Source organism: Saccopteryx leptura, chromosome 5 (genome assembly GCF_036850995.1).
Source record: "Saccopteryx leptura isolate mSacLep1 chromosome 5, mSacLep1_pri_phased_curated, whole genome shotgun sequence".
In the NCBI taxonomy this organism is placed as follows: Eukaryota; Metazoa; Chordata; class Mammalia; order Chiroptera; family Emballonuridae; genus Saccopteryx; species Saccopteryx leptura.
The window spans coordinates 58,987,281-59,003,754 of NC_089507.1; the positions used below are offsets into that span (position 1 = coordinate 58,987,281).

General features: G+C 36.3%; 1 protein-coding gene across 3 annotated transcripts in view; it reads right to left on the reverse strand.

Annotated features, from left to right (window-relative positions):
- The window catches only part of CNOT6L (CCR4-NOT transcription complex subunit 6 like), a 128,297-nt gene that overhangs the window by 54,954 nt on the left and 56,869 nt on the right, over nt 1-16,474 (reverse strand). For all 3 annotated transcript variants that reach the window (XM_066386957.1, XM_066386956.1, XM_066386958.1), the window contains exon 5: nt 8,326-8,415. In XM_066386957.1, coding sequence (XP_066243054.1) covers nt 8,326-8,415 — 90 coding nt within the window. The remainder of the gene's footprint in view (nt 1-8,325; nt 8,416-16,474) is intronic.

A 16,474-nucleotide genomic window follows, 5' to 3' on the forward strand; every position in this document is an offset into this window, starting at 1 on the left:
GATAAAAGGGAGAAAGGGAGGGGAAGAGAAGCAGATGGTTACTTTTCTGTGCCCTGACCAGGTATAGAACACAGATGTCCATACACCAGGCCAATGCTCTATCCAGTGAGCAAGCAGCCAGGGCCAAGATTGAATATTTTATGACTAATGTTCCATTGTGTGTACATGTATATGACAAAATTTATATATTATATATATCATAGTTTATTTAATCATCCGCTGATAGACACTTAGGTTGTTTCCAGACCTTGACTGTTGTAAATGCTCCAATGAACAGAAAAGTACAGATATGTTTCCAAGTTACTGTTTTCATTTTCATTGGATAAATACTCAGAAGTAAAATTGCTGCAATATATGGTAGTTCTTTTACTTTTTTTTGAGGACCCTCCACCGATTTTTCCACAGAGGCTGCACTAATATATAGTCCCACAAGAATGCACAAGGGTTCCCTTTTCTGCAAATCCTCACAGCACCTGTTACTTTTTTTTTTATAACAGCCATTCTAACTAACATGTGTAAGGTGATATCTCATTATGGTTTTGATTTGCATTATCCTGATAATTAATAGTATTGAGCATCTTTTTATGTTCAACCACATAAATGTCTTCTTTGGGAAAATGTTCAGAATTTCTGCCATTCTTTAATCAAACTGTTTTCTTGCTATTGTATGAGTTTTTAATATACTTTTGGATATTAGTCCCTTATCAGATATGATTTGCAAATATTTTTTCCTATTCAGTAGGCTACCTTTCATTTTCTTGACAGTTTCCTTTTCTGTGCAGAAGCTTTTTAGTATGATGTAGTACTTATTGAAATTTTTTGGTTTTGGTGTCAGAATCAAAAAATCTTCAGTAAGACCTGTCAAGGAGCTTACCACTTAAATTTTCTTCTAGTTTCATGATTTCAGATCTTATGTTCATCTTTAATCCATTTAGAATTAATTGATCAAGTTTCATTCTTTTATATCAATATATGGGTGTACAGCTTTCCCAACACTGTGTATTGAAGAAACTGTCCTTTCCAATTGCTTATTATTGGCTCCTTTGTTGTAAATTTATTGACCACATATGTGTGAATTGATTTCTGGGCTCTCTATTCTGTTCCATTGCTCTATGTGTCTGTTTTTATGCAAATACCATTGTTTTAATTACTACAGTTTCATATTAAAATTTAAAATCTGGGTGGGAGTCATGATACCTCCAGGTTTGTTCTTTCTCAAGACTGCTTCTGCTATTTAGTTTTTGTTTGTTTGTTTTTGTGGTTCCATACAAATAATATAATTATTTGCTCAAGTTCTTCAAAAAATTGCCTTGTAACTCTGATAGGGTTTGTATTAAATCTGTAGATTGCTTTGGGTAAAACAGACATTTTAACTATACAGAGTCTTCCAATCCAAGCATAAAAATATATTTCTACTTACTTGTGTGTTCTTCAATTTCTTGCAATAATGTCTTGTAGTTTTCAATATACAGGTCTTTCACTTCCTTGGTTAAATTTATTCCTTGGTATTTTCTTTTTGATGCAACAGTAAATGGGATTTTCTTTATTTCTCTAACAATTATTGGTGTACAAAAATGAAACAGATTTTTGCATATTTATTTGTATCTTTCAACTTTATTGAATTCATTTATTCTAAAGAATGTTTTTGCACAGTCTTTTGAGTTTTCTAGATATAATACTATGTCATCTGAAAATAGCAACAGTTTTTGCTTCTTTCTTTCCAATCTGGATGACTTTTATTTCTTTTTCTTGCCATACTGGTCTGGCTCAGACTTCCAGTACTATATTGCATAGAAGTGGTGAGGCTGGGTATCTTTGTCTTGTTGCTGCTCTTACGATGAAATGCGTTCAGATTTTCACCATGGTGTGTATTAGCTGTGGGCTTTTCATTTGTGGCCTTGATTACACTGAGGTATATTCCCTCTATAGCTGCTCTGTTAAGAATTTTTATCATAAAATACATGGTGAATTTTGTCAAATGCTTTTCTGCATCTATTGAGAAGACCATTTCATTTTTGTCCTTCATCTACCTAATGTGTATGGTGAACCATCTTCACATCCTTGAGATAAATCCTACTTGATAATGATATAAGGTCCTTTTAATATATTGTTGAATTCCATTTGCCAATATTCAGTTGAGGACTTTTACATCCCTGTTCATCAAGGATATTGGTCTGTAATTTTCTCTTCTTATGGTATCTTTGTCTGATTTTCCTATTAGGGGAATGCTAATATCATAAAATAAGTTTAGAAGAGTTCCCTCTTCTTCCGTTATTTGGAAGAGTTTGAGAAAGATCAGTAATAAGTGTCCTTTGACTATTTGGTAGAATTCAACGGTGACACCATCTGGTACTGGGTTTTACCTGTTGGGAGTTTTTTTTAATTACTAGTAATTAATTCGTTCAGAGTTTCTAATTCATCATAACCCAGTCTTGATAGGCTGTACATTTCTGGAAATTCATCTGTTTCTTCTAGGTTGTCCAGTTTGTTGTTATATAATTGTCAATAGTAGTTTCTTATCCTTTAATATAACTATTGTTACGTATGTACTTATTGCCATTTTGTTAACTTCTTTGGCTGTGTTTGCAGTTCTTTTCTGTTCCTTTTTTTCTTCGGCAATGTGGATGATTCAATGTTCCCAATGGCAACCATTCCAGCAGATCCCCAAGAGAGCCAACTTATCCCATACCTTAGAGTGGTCAGTAACACTGGGCATGGTTTGCCCACAGTAGCGCTGTTTCCTGAGCCTAAAAGGGCATACAGAACTGACAGGCTAAAAATAAACTAAGCATGCTAAAACTGAGACTTAAAAAGGATCAAGAGTCTCCTAACATAACAGTACAAATACCCAGGGTACAAGTGAAAATCACTGGTCATACCAAAGACCAGAAAAATCATAACTTACATAAGAAAAGACTCCCACAAACACTAACAGAGATAATCCAGATGTTCAAATTATCTGGAAGAGATTTTAGAACTTCCACTATAGGGCTGCTTCAGAAAATTACAAAAAACTCTTGAAACAAGTGGAAAAAAAACCAGCAAAGAAGGGTAAGTTATATTTTTTTAAAAAGAGAAAATGGGGCACTCAGAAGCCATGTGATGACAGGGGCAGAGATTGGGGAAATATAGCCTGAACCAACCAATGCCAAAAATTTGGGGTATCCCCGAGAAGCTTGAAACAAATTCTTCCTTCCCTGAACTTCCTAGAGAAAACCAAACCTGTGAACACCTTGATCCTGGATATCAGGTCAGGTCCCCATAATGATGAAAATTTTAAATGATATTTATAAATAAATTGTGCTTTGGGTCTAAGCCTGGACATCTGAGACATCAGCCTCACTCACTAAAACCAGACTGTTTTCAGATGATTACATCATGGGCGGCCAGAGCAGCCACCTGGATGAGCACAGGTGTTCTCTTTGTGGCCAAGGATGGAGGCTACATCAGTGCTCAGTACAAAAAAGGATGCACCCCATATGCTATGTCTCTGATTCACAACCCTTCTAAGGTCTGATATATCTAAATGTGTCTTGCTTTACTTCTATTCACCTAAAACTTAAAAGGTATTTCAAAGTGAGAAACAAATGAATAAATAAAAATAAAAAGAAACAGATTGAAATCATGGAACTGAAAAAATACAGTAAACAAAATAACAAAACTCACAGGAAGGGCACAATAATAAAGATTTAAAAAGATAAAATGATTGAATTTAAGAACCAACAGAATTTATTCAGTGTGAATGAAAAGAAAGTAAACTGAAAATAAAACTGAACAGAGCTTGAGGGTCCTGCGAGACTATCACAAAAGCTTTAACATTCATTTCATCAGAGTCCTGAAGAAGAGGAGAAAGGACGTAGATTTAAACAGTATTCTTAAGAGATAATGACTAAAAATTCCCAAAGTTAGTAAATGGCAAATACCTACAAATTCAAGAAGGTATGCAAACTTCAAGTAGAATAAACCCAAACTAATCCACATCATGATACATTATAATTAAACTGCTAAAAACTAAAGACAAAGACTCAAAAACATCAGCGAAAAATAAGGAAACATGGTAGGCATCAATCACAAATTCTGTATTCAAAAAATTATCCTTCAGAAATCAAGGGGAGCCTGAGTAGGTGGTGGTGCAGTGGATAGAGCATCAGACTGGGACACAGAAGGTCCAGGTTCAAAATCCCGAGGTCACCAGCTTGAGTGTGGGTTCATCTGGTTTGAGCAAGGCTCACCAGCTTAAGCCCAAGGTCACTGGCTTGAGCAAGGAGTTACTTGGTCTGCTGAAGGCCCAGGGTCAAGGCACATATGAGAAAGCAATCAATGAGCAACTAAGGTGCCGCAATAAAGAATGATGCTTCTCATCTCTCTCCCTTCTTGTCTGTCTGTCCCTATCTGTCCCTCTCTCTCTGTCACACACACAAAAAAAGGATTAAGGAAGACCTGTGCACTGAAAACTATAAACTATTGATGACTCAGCTGGAGCTCCCCAGGTCTAGGCACATATGAGAAGCAATCAATGAACAACTAAAGTGTCGCAACAAAGAGTTATCAAGTTGATGCTTCTCATCTCTCTCCTTCCTGTCTCTTTCTCTGCCTCTCTCTCTCTCCCACACACATGCTAAAACAAAAAAACAAATTAAAAAACTACTTGGGTTTATTCCAAGAGTACACAGTGGTATTACATGAAAATCAATGCATTTGCCAAATTAACAAAATAAAGAACAAAGACCAAAAAAGAAACTCAAAACCATTTTTTAAAAAAAGCAAAGGACAAAATTATATACTCAATAGAGAAAAGGCATTTGATAAAATTCAGTAATTATTCATATTAAAAAATAAAATACTCTGGGCCCTGGCTGGTTGGCTCAGCAGTACAGCATCAGCCTGGCGTGTCGAAGTCCTGGGTTCTATTCCTGGTCAGGGCACGTAAGAGAAGCATCCATCTGCTTCTCCACCCTTCCCCCTCTCCTTCATCTAACTCTCTCTTCCTCTCCCACAGCCAAGGCTCCACTGGAGCAAAGTTGGCCCAGGCTGAGGATGGCCACCTCAGGTGCTAGAATGGTTCCAGCGGCAATGGAGCAACACTCCAGATGAGCAGAGCATCGCCCCTTGGTGGGCATGCCAGGTGGATCCCAGTCAGATGCATGTGGAAGTCTGTCTGATTGCTTCTCTGCTTCTAACTTTGGAAAAATACAAAATTTTAAAAATAAATAATAAAGAAACACTCTTAAGAAACTAGAAATAGAAAAAAACTTCTATAAACTGATGAGTTATATATATAAAAACTAGTGAACATACTTAACCATAAATTATTAAAAGTTAATGAATTATTAAATTTGTCATGGATGCCTACTATTACCACTTTCATTAGCATTTTACTGGTGGGAGTAGCAGTGCCCCAAGGCAAGAAAAATAAAAGATATATATAAAAATTAGAGAGTAAATAATAAGTTTCATTATTTGCAAATGATACTATTGTGTAAATTGAAATAAAAATACATTTTCATTACAAAGAGTTTAGCAAACTGCTGAATATGTACTTACCAAAGGCATTTAGCAAGTAGCAAGGTGGCTGAATATTTATAAATACACAAAACTCAACTGTATTCCATAAATCAATAATAACCATTAAGATTTATTTTTTAAAATACTGTAAGAACATGCAAAAAGTCAATACCTAGAATAAATGTAATAAAAATACACAATATCACGGCACAGAAACCTAAAACTCAATATGAGAGAAATTAAAGAAGGCACAGCTCTCTCTGTCTCTCCTCTCTCTCTCAGTCTCTCCCTCTCGTCTCTAAAATGAATAAATAAAAAGTTAAAAAAAAAAAAAAGGAAGGCACAATAAATGAAAGAATATTCTAGACTGTTAGATTAGAAGGCCCAGTATGGTAAACATGCCAATTCTTTCCAAAGTAACCTACAAATTCAACATATTCCCAATCAAAATCCTCACACTTTTGGGAGAGGAGAAATTTAAAACTCTGATTTAACAATTTTAATAAAAAATCAATGTAAAAGAAACATGGGGCCCAAATTAGCCAAGACTAGAATCAAATCAAGGAGGAAGATGTTATTTATGGGATCTTAAGATGTTTTATATATAGTTACTATGCAAAATACTGTTATACTGTCATAAGGACTAGTATAAGAGAATACGGAAACAGACCCATATATCATACATGTTACCAATATATGACAAAAATGGCACTAAAACCAGTAATGAAAGGACACTTTTAAATAAATAGCTCAAGATCAATCTAATTTATATATGGAAAAGTTATAAAAATTGACTTCTGTATTACACAGACTTCAATGTCAGAAAGATTATAGCTTCAAATGTTGCAAGTAAAAAAATGGGGTTTTTAGATAATAAGAGGAAAATATATTCATGAGCTTGAGGTAGGGAAAAATTCTTAAAGAGGACAAAAAAGCAGTATCATAATACAAACTAGCAACAAGTTTAAGTATGTTACTTTTTTCTGTTCATCAAGGACATATTAAGAGAATAAGAAAGCAAACAAAATAATGGGGGAAGGTATTTGTCACAAATAAACCAGAAATGGCTTTTATCTAAAACTTAAAAAACCTGAAATTACAGACACCTCACACACATCCCATATGTTGGGATCAACCAGCTACATTTACAAACACAAGAGATATTTCATTTTAAAGCAAGAAGAAAATAACATACATATAATATGGATATAGCTTAATAACTGCCACATATTCTTAATTTCTTACTAAAAGGAACTCTCTAGTAAGTTTTTCTCTCTCTCATCAATCAACTTTTAGCCTTTTTAGACAAATACTTTTTTTTTTAAAGTGAGAGGAGGAAAGATAGGCTCCTGCATGCACCCTAACCGGGATCCACCCAGCAACCACTATCTGGTTGCTAGAATCAACCGAGCTAACCTCAGCACCTGAGGCTGATGCTCAGACCAACTGAGCTATCCTCAGTGCCCAGGGCCGACACTCAAACCAATCAAACCACTGGCTACAAGAGGAGGAGAGAGACAGAGACAGAGAAAGGGGAGAAGGAGGGGAAGAACAGCAGATGGTCACTTCTTATGTTTGCCCTGATTGGGGATCAAACCTGGAATGTCCATACACTGGGCTGACACTCTATCCACTGAGCCAACTGCTCAGGCCTAGAAAAATACATTTTAGATATTAATTTGGTTTTACCTAATTGTAAATCTTATTATTGTTTAAAACTTTGTAGATAAGTGTCTTCTATCATGGAGAGATTTATGGCCTCTATGGTAAAATGTAATTTCTCTAGCTGTTTTAAGATTCTATATTTTAGAAAGACATTATTCAAAAAAAATTAAATTTAGCAGCATTTCTATACACTTACCCATATTTTGAGTTCTTTTTCTTTTTACAGAGACAGAGAGAGAATCAGAGAGCGGGATAGATAGGGACAGACAGACAGGAACGAAGAGAGATGAGAAGCATCAATCATCAGTTTTTCGTTGAGACACCTTAGTTGTTCATTGATTGCTTTCTCATATGTGCCTTCAGCAGACCGAGTAACCCCTTGCTCAAGCCAGTGACCTTGGGTCCAAGCTGGTGAGCTTTGCTAAACCAGATGAGCCCACACTCAAGTTGGCGACCTCGGGGTCTCGAACCTGGGTCCTCCACATCCCAGTCCAACACTCTATTCACTGCGCCACCACCTGGTCAGGCTATTTTGAGTTCTTAACCAAAAATATTTTAAAGTCAAATACATAATAGCCTTCTTAGGTTAAAAAAAATCCATTTGGAATACAACTTTACTAGTCAGATAAATCTGGTGTTCTTAATTAAAATCCTGCTAGTAGAATTTTCACAAATGTATAGTGAATCAAACCAGTCATATTTCATTTATGAACATGAGCACAATGTGTTAGTTCTACATAATCTATATCAAATTCAAACTGGTAATTACATATCTTTGTGATTAAGAGCAAGATAATCTTGAGTTCACAGCTCTTCATTAATTAGCAATGTTTACTTGGGTAAATTGTTAGTGGTGTTTACCTGGGTAAATTGCTTTATTCTCTGAATCTCAGAATTTGCCAATACAATGCCAGTAAAAATTCTTACCACTTAAATTCTCAGGGAAATAAATGACTAAAGCTCCTTATCTATTGCTTGATAAACAGAAATTAAACAGTATTAAAAAGAATGTCCCACTACCTTGAGATGTACTAATAGTAGACATTCCAACTATATAAGCACTTACAAAAACTGGTCAGATGCTCTCAAGTAACACATGACATATTAGTTAACAGTACCATCAGTAGAGTTTACTGCTTTGTCATTAATAATTACCTGCAAGATTGTCAAGCATGAAGTTCAGTAGCTTTCGGGTTCCATCTGGGTCCTGGTATAAACTCACAATATCCTGTGATAAAGGATTGCCTAAAGCAAAAGACAAATATACAATCTGTAAGACTTATAATAGTAAGATCAATGTACAAATAAAAATAATATTCTGATTTCCATAGTGATTCCATTATTATATTTAATCTAAATATAACTTTAAAGAAATAATGTGAATTTAAAGAAATACTCTCTTTGCTAAGATATTCATAAATAAAAACTTCAAAGGTTATTTCTTTCCACATTTCACTATTTATACTATAATCCTATAATTTACATTTGTCAAAATCACATGAATACATACATATATAACTAATCATATAAATATTAATCTTTTCAATTCTAAAGTAATATCACAAGTTGGCACTTGAAGTAACCTTTATAGGTTCTACATTTGTCTTTGAAGAGAACATTTCTACTGAAAAAGCCCTTACGAGAAAGAATGAGTGAGATAAAAAGAGGGTCATTCTAGTTAGATATTCTGATATTTCATATCAGAAAAGGAAGATATTCCATGTGAAAAAAAAAACCTGATTCCAAGATGATACTCATCAGGGAGTACACAAAGTTATCAAATACCAAAAATCAAACTATTGTTAACAGTCTATATAATCCCTTAAAAAATAAAGGAGGTATTTGTTAAGACAAGCATGCAACAACAGTCTGGAAAACAGATCTGAAAAAAAAAAACAAAGAAATTCCAAAAATAATGGTTCTAACTATTAAAACAAACAAAATATTCAATGCAATACCCACTTACCAACATAGCTAAAATTAAAAAATATTAACCACCAAAGTGTTAGAAAGAAATGTGAAGTACTTGGAATTCTCATAAACTTGCTTGTGAGAGTATAAAATGGTACAACTATGGTGAAAATCTGGCTGGCAGTTTCCGATTATCTTGAAAATAGGAAAATAACTGTTCTGAGATGACAAAAATGCTCTTATGTCCTGAGCTTGGTAGGCAGCAGTTACACATGTTTGTATACTTTTATCAGAATTAGTCAAGTTGCATACTTAGGATTAATTATAACAAAAAAATACTAGGGGAAAAAACTATGATGAATAAGTTAGGAAGATTATACACAGCTCAAAACAAAATTAGTGAACACAAAAAATAAGAAATTACTCAACAAAAGGCATCACTAAGAGTCAAAAGATGTAAAACATGAGATAGTAAAGTATGAGAATTAGAATAAGAAACCTTAATATACATTAGTTAGCACTCTAGAAAGAAAGAACGGGACTTTGGTTTCTAGTCCAACATCTAAAGAGCTTGAAAGCTGTCACTGCATTCCAACAATTAAGGTCACAGGGCAAACTGCTGCCCTAAACACAAACACGCAGATACAGAGATCACAGTCTGCTGGGAGAAGGCTGAAGAGGCCCAGAACTGGAACTAATATTAGTTTGAACACTATATCTGACGGGACCCACACTTTCCTGAGTCCTACCATCCAGGAGCCCCACCAGGTTCTCACTATAAAGAATGGAGAAAAGTTGCCTCTTCTTGCAGTGGGAGTGGAATGTAATGTTCTCTTTAACAAGTCCTACCATAAGGAAAATATTTTATCAGAATATGATAAATTAAGGTTTTACCAAATCCTAACCAACCTAGAGTAAACGAGAAACCCAACATTCTCCAGGCTGCCCTAGACTAATATAGGTAAAGGTGAAACAAATTCAGACTCACAAAAACACTGAGACCTAACCATAGGACTACAGGACTCTATCTCTTCTTCCATACCTTACTAATTTATCAACAGAGCTCCTATATAAGAGGACTACAGCTAAAAGAACTGCAACCCTTGGACCGTAAAGAGTCTCTAGGAAAATGCAAAGACAAAGAGGAGATAAAAACAAGGACACTAGAGGAAATTTTAGATTCTAACAGCTACTACAGTAAATAGCAAACACAACCTAACTCCAGGCCACAAAAAGAGATTAAAGAGAAAAGTGAAAAGAGGCAATGTTTAGAGAGGCAGAGGCTACAAACTTATAAAAATTCATTAAAAATAAAATAACTGTAAATGAAACACAATGACTAAATTTTATGAAAGGATTTCATTTTGTATCATACTGCAGTCTAAAGAATGCCAACAGAGAGCAGAAGACTTTAATGCCACATAGGGAAAAAGGACCAATAATTTCAAGTAAAAAAAAAAAATGAAAATGGCAACAAAATTCATTAGCAAAAACAGAAGCTAGAATATAGAGAATAATATCTCCAAAGGTTGCAGATGGCATTTGAGACTTTAACATTCCTCTACCTGTTATTGAGAGAAAAAGTGAACAGAAAATCAGTAAACATGAAAACCAGAATAACATTGTCAACCAACTTGATCTGATATTCACTAATATTTACCCCCAAAATAGAAAAATATACATTCTTTTCAAGGGCACATGAACATTCACCAAGGGAAACCATATTCTGGACCATAAAATAAACTGCAATATATTTAAAAGAAAATAATACAAAGCATACTAGCTGACCTTAACAAAATGAAACTAGATATCAATGACAGATATTTGCAAAATCCCTATGTATTATGATATTAAATATCACACTTCTAAATAATCCATGGGTCAAAAAAGAAGTCACAAGGGAATATTTAAATGTTTTAACTAAACTAATATAAAAACACATTATCAAAATTTGTAGGATGCAGCTAAATCTTCATTTAGAGCAGTGGTAGTCAACCTGGTCCCTACCGCCCACTACTTGTCGTTCCAGCTTTCATGGTGGGCGGTAGCAGAGCAACCAAAGTATAAATAAAAAGATAGATTTAGCTATAGTAAGTTGTTTTTATAAAGATTTATTCTGCCAAACTTAGCGAAAATACGACATAAAGTACTTGGTAAGTAATTATTATTATAAGCTTTAACTTGCTGTAACTCTGCTTTATAAATTTTATAAAGTAGGCCCTGGCCGGTTGGCTCAGTGGTAGAGCATTGGCCTGGCGTGCAGGAGTCCCGGGTTCGATTCCTGGCCAGGGCACACAGGAGAAGCGCCCATCTGCTTCTCCACCCCTCCCCCTCTCTTTTCTCTCTCTCTCTCTCTCTTCCTCTCCCACAGTCAAGGCTCCATTGGAGCAAAGTTGGCCCAGGCACTGAGGATGGTTCTATGGCCTCTGCCTCAGGCGCTAGAATGGCTCTGGTTGCAACAGAGCAATGCCCCAGATGGGCGGAGCATCGCCCCCTGGTGGGCATGCCGGGTGGATCCCGGTCGGGCGTATGCGGGAGTCTGTCTGACTGCCTCCGTTTCCAACTTCAAAAAATACAAAAAAAAATTTTTTTATAAAGTAAAGTTACCTCCCTACTTTATAAATCACCATTTCTGTGGAACCGGTGGGCAGTTAGAAAATTTTACTACTGACAGAGATACAAAAGTGGGCGGTAGGTATAAAAAGGTTGACTACCCCTGGTTTAGAGGGAAATTTATAGCATTAGTTATATTTTTTTTTCTTTTTTTTTGTGTGTGTGTATTTTTCTGAAGCTGGAAACGGGGAGAGACAGTCAGACAGACTCCCGCATGCGCCCGACCGGGATCCACCCGGCACGCCCACCAGGGGCGACGCTCTGCCCACCAGGGGGCAATGCTATGCCCCTCCGGGGCGTCGCTCTGCCGCGACCAGAGCCACTCTAGCGCCTGGGGCAGAGGCCAAGGAGCCATCCCCAGCGCCCGGGCCATCTTTGCTCCAATGGAGCCTTGGCTGCGGGAGGGGAAGAGAGAGACAGAGAGGAAGGGGGGGGTGGAGAAGCAAATGGGCACTTCTCCTATGTGCCCTGGCCGGGAATCGAACCCGGGTCCCCCGCACGCCAGGCCGAAGCTCTACCGCTGAGCCAACCGGCCAGAGCCAGCATTAGTTATATTTTAAAAAATCTAAAACCAATAATCCATATTAAAAATGTAAAATAATAAGAGCAAATTAAACCCAAAGAAACCAGAAGGATGAAACTAATAAAGAACAGATAAAATTTAAAAAAGAAAAACAAGAGATTACTACTGAATCCAGAACATGGTACTCTGAAAAAGAGGCATTAAATTGATAAACCTATCTTTGACCAGAACAAAAAGACACAATCTATAAAAATATTAAGAATCAAAGAGAAAACAGCCTGTGTGACATTAGAAAGATTAAAAATATGTCCATAAATTCAACAACTTAGAAGAAATGAACTAATTTCTTGAAAGGTAGAATTACCATGGCTCACTCAAGAAGAAATGGAAAACTCGGCAAAAATAGCAGAGTAAGAAGCTCCAAAAATGTGCCCACGCCTCCGTAAAAGCAGTAACAACAATAAAAGCTAATAAAAATTGTCAGAATCAAAAACTTCAGAATTCTAGAAATTAACCAAATCATTGCGGCAACCCAGGCAGTATTTACTCAAGAAGAAAGACATTATGGGTAAGAATAGTGATTTGTGGAGTTTTAACTTCAGGTCCCTTCATTGGCCAAGGCAGCTCAAGAACTACTGGAGCACTCAAAATTAAGCTGAAACCTCTCAAAGTTTCATTTCCAAAGACTGGCCAATATCTGACCTGGATGGGGGTTCCTTAACACTTGCTTAGTGCTAAGAAAAAAAAAAGACTTCTACCTGGAGAAGAGGGAAAGGTTTTAGAAGCATGTTTGAAGAAACCATTATGGGAAAATGTTTTAATTCTGTGGCCGCCTGAAGTCATGGAAACTGAAGCAAACAAGAGACCATTCAAAAAACATAAAAGGAAAAAAAATTAATAAAACAAGGAGCTGGTTCTTTGAAAAGATCAACAAAATTGACAAACCTTTGGCAAGACTCACCAAGGAAAAAAGAGAAAGGACTCATATAAACAAAATCCAAAATGAAAGAAGAGAAATCACCACAGATATCATAGATATACAAAGAATTATTGTAGAATACTACAAAAAACTATATGCCACTAAATTCAACAATCTAAAAGAAATGGATAAATTCCTAGAACAATACAACCTTCCTAGACTGAGTCAAGAAGAAGCAGAAAGCCTAAACAGATCAATTAGCAGGGAAGAAATAGAAAAAAACTATTAAAAACCTCCCCAAAAATAAAAGTCCAGGGCCAGACGACTGTACTAGTGAAGTCTATCAAACATTCAAAGAAGACTTGGTTCCTATTGTACTCAAAGTCTTCCAAAAAATTGAAGAAGCAATACTTCCAAACACATTTTACGAGGCCAACATAACCCTCATACCGAAATCTGGCAAGGACGACACAAAAAAAGAAAACTACAGACCAATATCTCTAATGAATTCAGATGCTAAAATACTAAACAAAATACTAGCAAATCGAATACAACAACATATTAAAAAAATAATACATCATGATCAAGTGGGATTCATCCCAGAATCTTAAGGATGGTTCAACATACGTAAAACGGTTAACGTAATACACCATTATAAAAAAAACAAAGAACAAAAACCACATGATCTTATCAATAGATGCAGAAAAGGCATTTGATAAAATAAAACACAACTTTATGTTTAAGGCACTCAACAAAATGGATATAGAAGGAAACTATCTCAACATGATAAAGGCCATATATGATAAACCATCAGCTAACATCATATTAAATGGCATAAAACTGAAGGCTTTCCCCCTTAAATCAGGAACAAGACACGGTTGTCCACTCTCTCCACTCTTATTTAATGTGGTGCTGGAAGTTCTAGCCAGAGCAATCAGACAAGATAAAGAAATAAAAGGCATCCATATTGGAAAAGAAGAAGTAAAGGTATCACTTTTTGCAAATGATATTATCCTGTATATCAAAAACCCCAAAGCCTCCACAAAAAGATTACTAGAAGCAATAAACCTATACAGTAAGATTGCAGGATTCAAAATTAATATACAAAAGTTCATAGCCTTTTTATATGCCAACAATGAAACATTGGAAAACAAACTCAAAAAAATAATCCCCTTCATGATTGCAACAAAAAAAATGAAATACCTAGAAATAAACAAAGAATGTAAAGGACCTATATAATGAAAACTACAAAGCATTGTTAAGGGAAATCGAAAAAGATACAATGAAATGGAAAAATATTCCTTGTTCTTGGATAGGAAGAATAAATATAATCAAGATGGCCATATTATCCAAAGCAATATACAAATTTAATGCAATTCCCATCAAAATTCCAATGACGCCCTGGCCGGTTGGCTCAGCGGTAGAGCGTCGGCCTAGCGTGCGGAGGACCCGGGTTCGATTCCCGGCCAGGGCACACAGGAGAAGCGCCCATTTGCTTCTCCACCCCTCCGCCGCACTTTCCTCTCTGTCTCTCTCTTCCCCTCCCGCAGCCAAGGCTCCATTGGAGCAAAGATGGCCCGGGCGCTGGGGATGGCTCTGTGGCCTCTGCCCCAGGCGCTAGAGTGGCTCTGGTCGCAATATGGCGACGCCCAGGATGGGCAGAGCATCGCCCCCTGGTGGGCAGAGCGTCGCCCCATGGTGGGCGTGCCGGGTGGATCCCGGTCGGGCGCATGCGGGAGTCTGTCTGACTGTCTCTCCCCGTTTCCAGCTTCAGAAAAATTAAAAAAAAAAAAAAAAAAAAAAAAATTCCAATGACATTTTTTAAAGAAATGGAACAAAAACTCATCAGATTTATATGGAACTATAAAAAACCCCAAATAGCCAAAGCAATCCTAAGGAAAAAGAACGAAGCCGGAGGCATTACAATACCTGACTTCAAACTATATTATAGGGCCACAACAATCAAAACAGCATGGTATTGGCAGAAAAATAGACACTCAGACCAATGGAACAGAATAGAAAGTCCAGAAACAAAACCACATATATATGGTCAAATAATTTTCAATAAAGGGGCCAACAACACACAATGGAGAAAAGAAAGCCTCTTCAACAAATGGTGCTGGGAAAACTGGAAAGCCACATGCAAAAGAATGAAACTCGACTACAGTTTGTCCCCTTGTACTAAAATTAATTCAAAATGGATCAAGGACCTAAATATAAGACCTGAAAAAATAAAGTACATAGAAGAAGACATAGGTACTAAACTCATGGACCTTGGTTTTAAAGGGCATTTTATGAATTTGACTCCAAAGGCAAGAGAAGTGAAGGCAAAGATAAATGAATGGGACTACATCAGACTAAGAAGTTTTTGCTCAGCAAGAGAAACTGACAACAAAATAAACAGACAGCCAACTAAATGGGAAATGATATTTTTAAACAGCAGCTCAGATACGGACCTAATATTCAAAATATACAAAAAACTCATCACTCTCAACAACAAGAAATAAACAATCCAATAAAAAAATGGGAAGAGGACATAAACAGACACTTCTCCCAGGAAGAAATACAAATGGCCAACAGATATATGAAAAGATGCTCATCTTCTCTAGTTATTAGAGAAATGCAAATGAAAACTACAATGAGATACCACTTCACACTTAGATTAGCTATTATCAACAGGACAGGTAATAGCAAGTGTTGGAGAGGCTGTGGAGAGGAAGGAACCCTCATTCACTGTTGGTGGGAATGTAAAGTAGTACAACCATTATGGAAGAAAGTATGATGGTTCCTCAAAAAACTGAAAATAGAACTACCTTATGACCCAGCAATCCCTCTTCTGGGTATATAACCCAAAAACTCAGAAACACTGAATCATAAAGACACATGTAGCCCCATGTTCATTGCAGCATTATTCACAGTGGCCAAGACATGGAAACAACCAAAAAGCCCTTCAATAGATGACTGGATAAAGAAGATGTGGCATATATATACTATGGAATACTACTCAGCCATAAGAAATGATGACATCGGATCATTTACAACAAAATGGTTGGATTTTGATAACATTATACAGAGTAAAATAAGTAAATCAGAAAAAAACGAGAACTGCATGATTCCATACGTAGGTGGGACATAAAAACGAGACTAAGAGACATGGACAAGAGTGTGGTGGTTGGGGGGATGGGGAAGGGGGACGGGAAGGGGCACAAAGAAAACTAGATAGAAGGTGACGGAGGTCAATCTCACTTTGGGTGATGGGTATGCAACATAATTAAATGACAAGATAACCTGGACATGGTTTTTTTTAACATATGTACCCTGACTTATTGATGTTACCC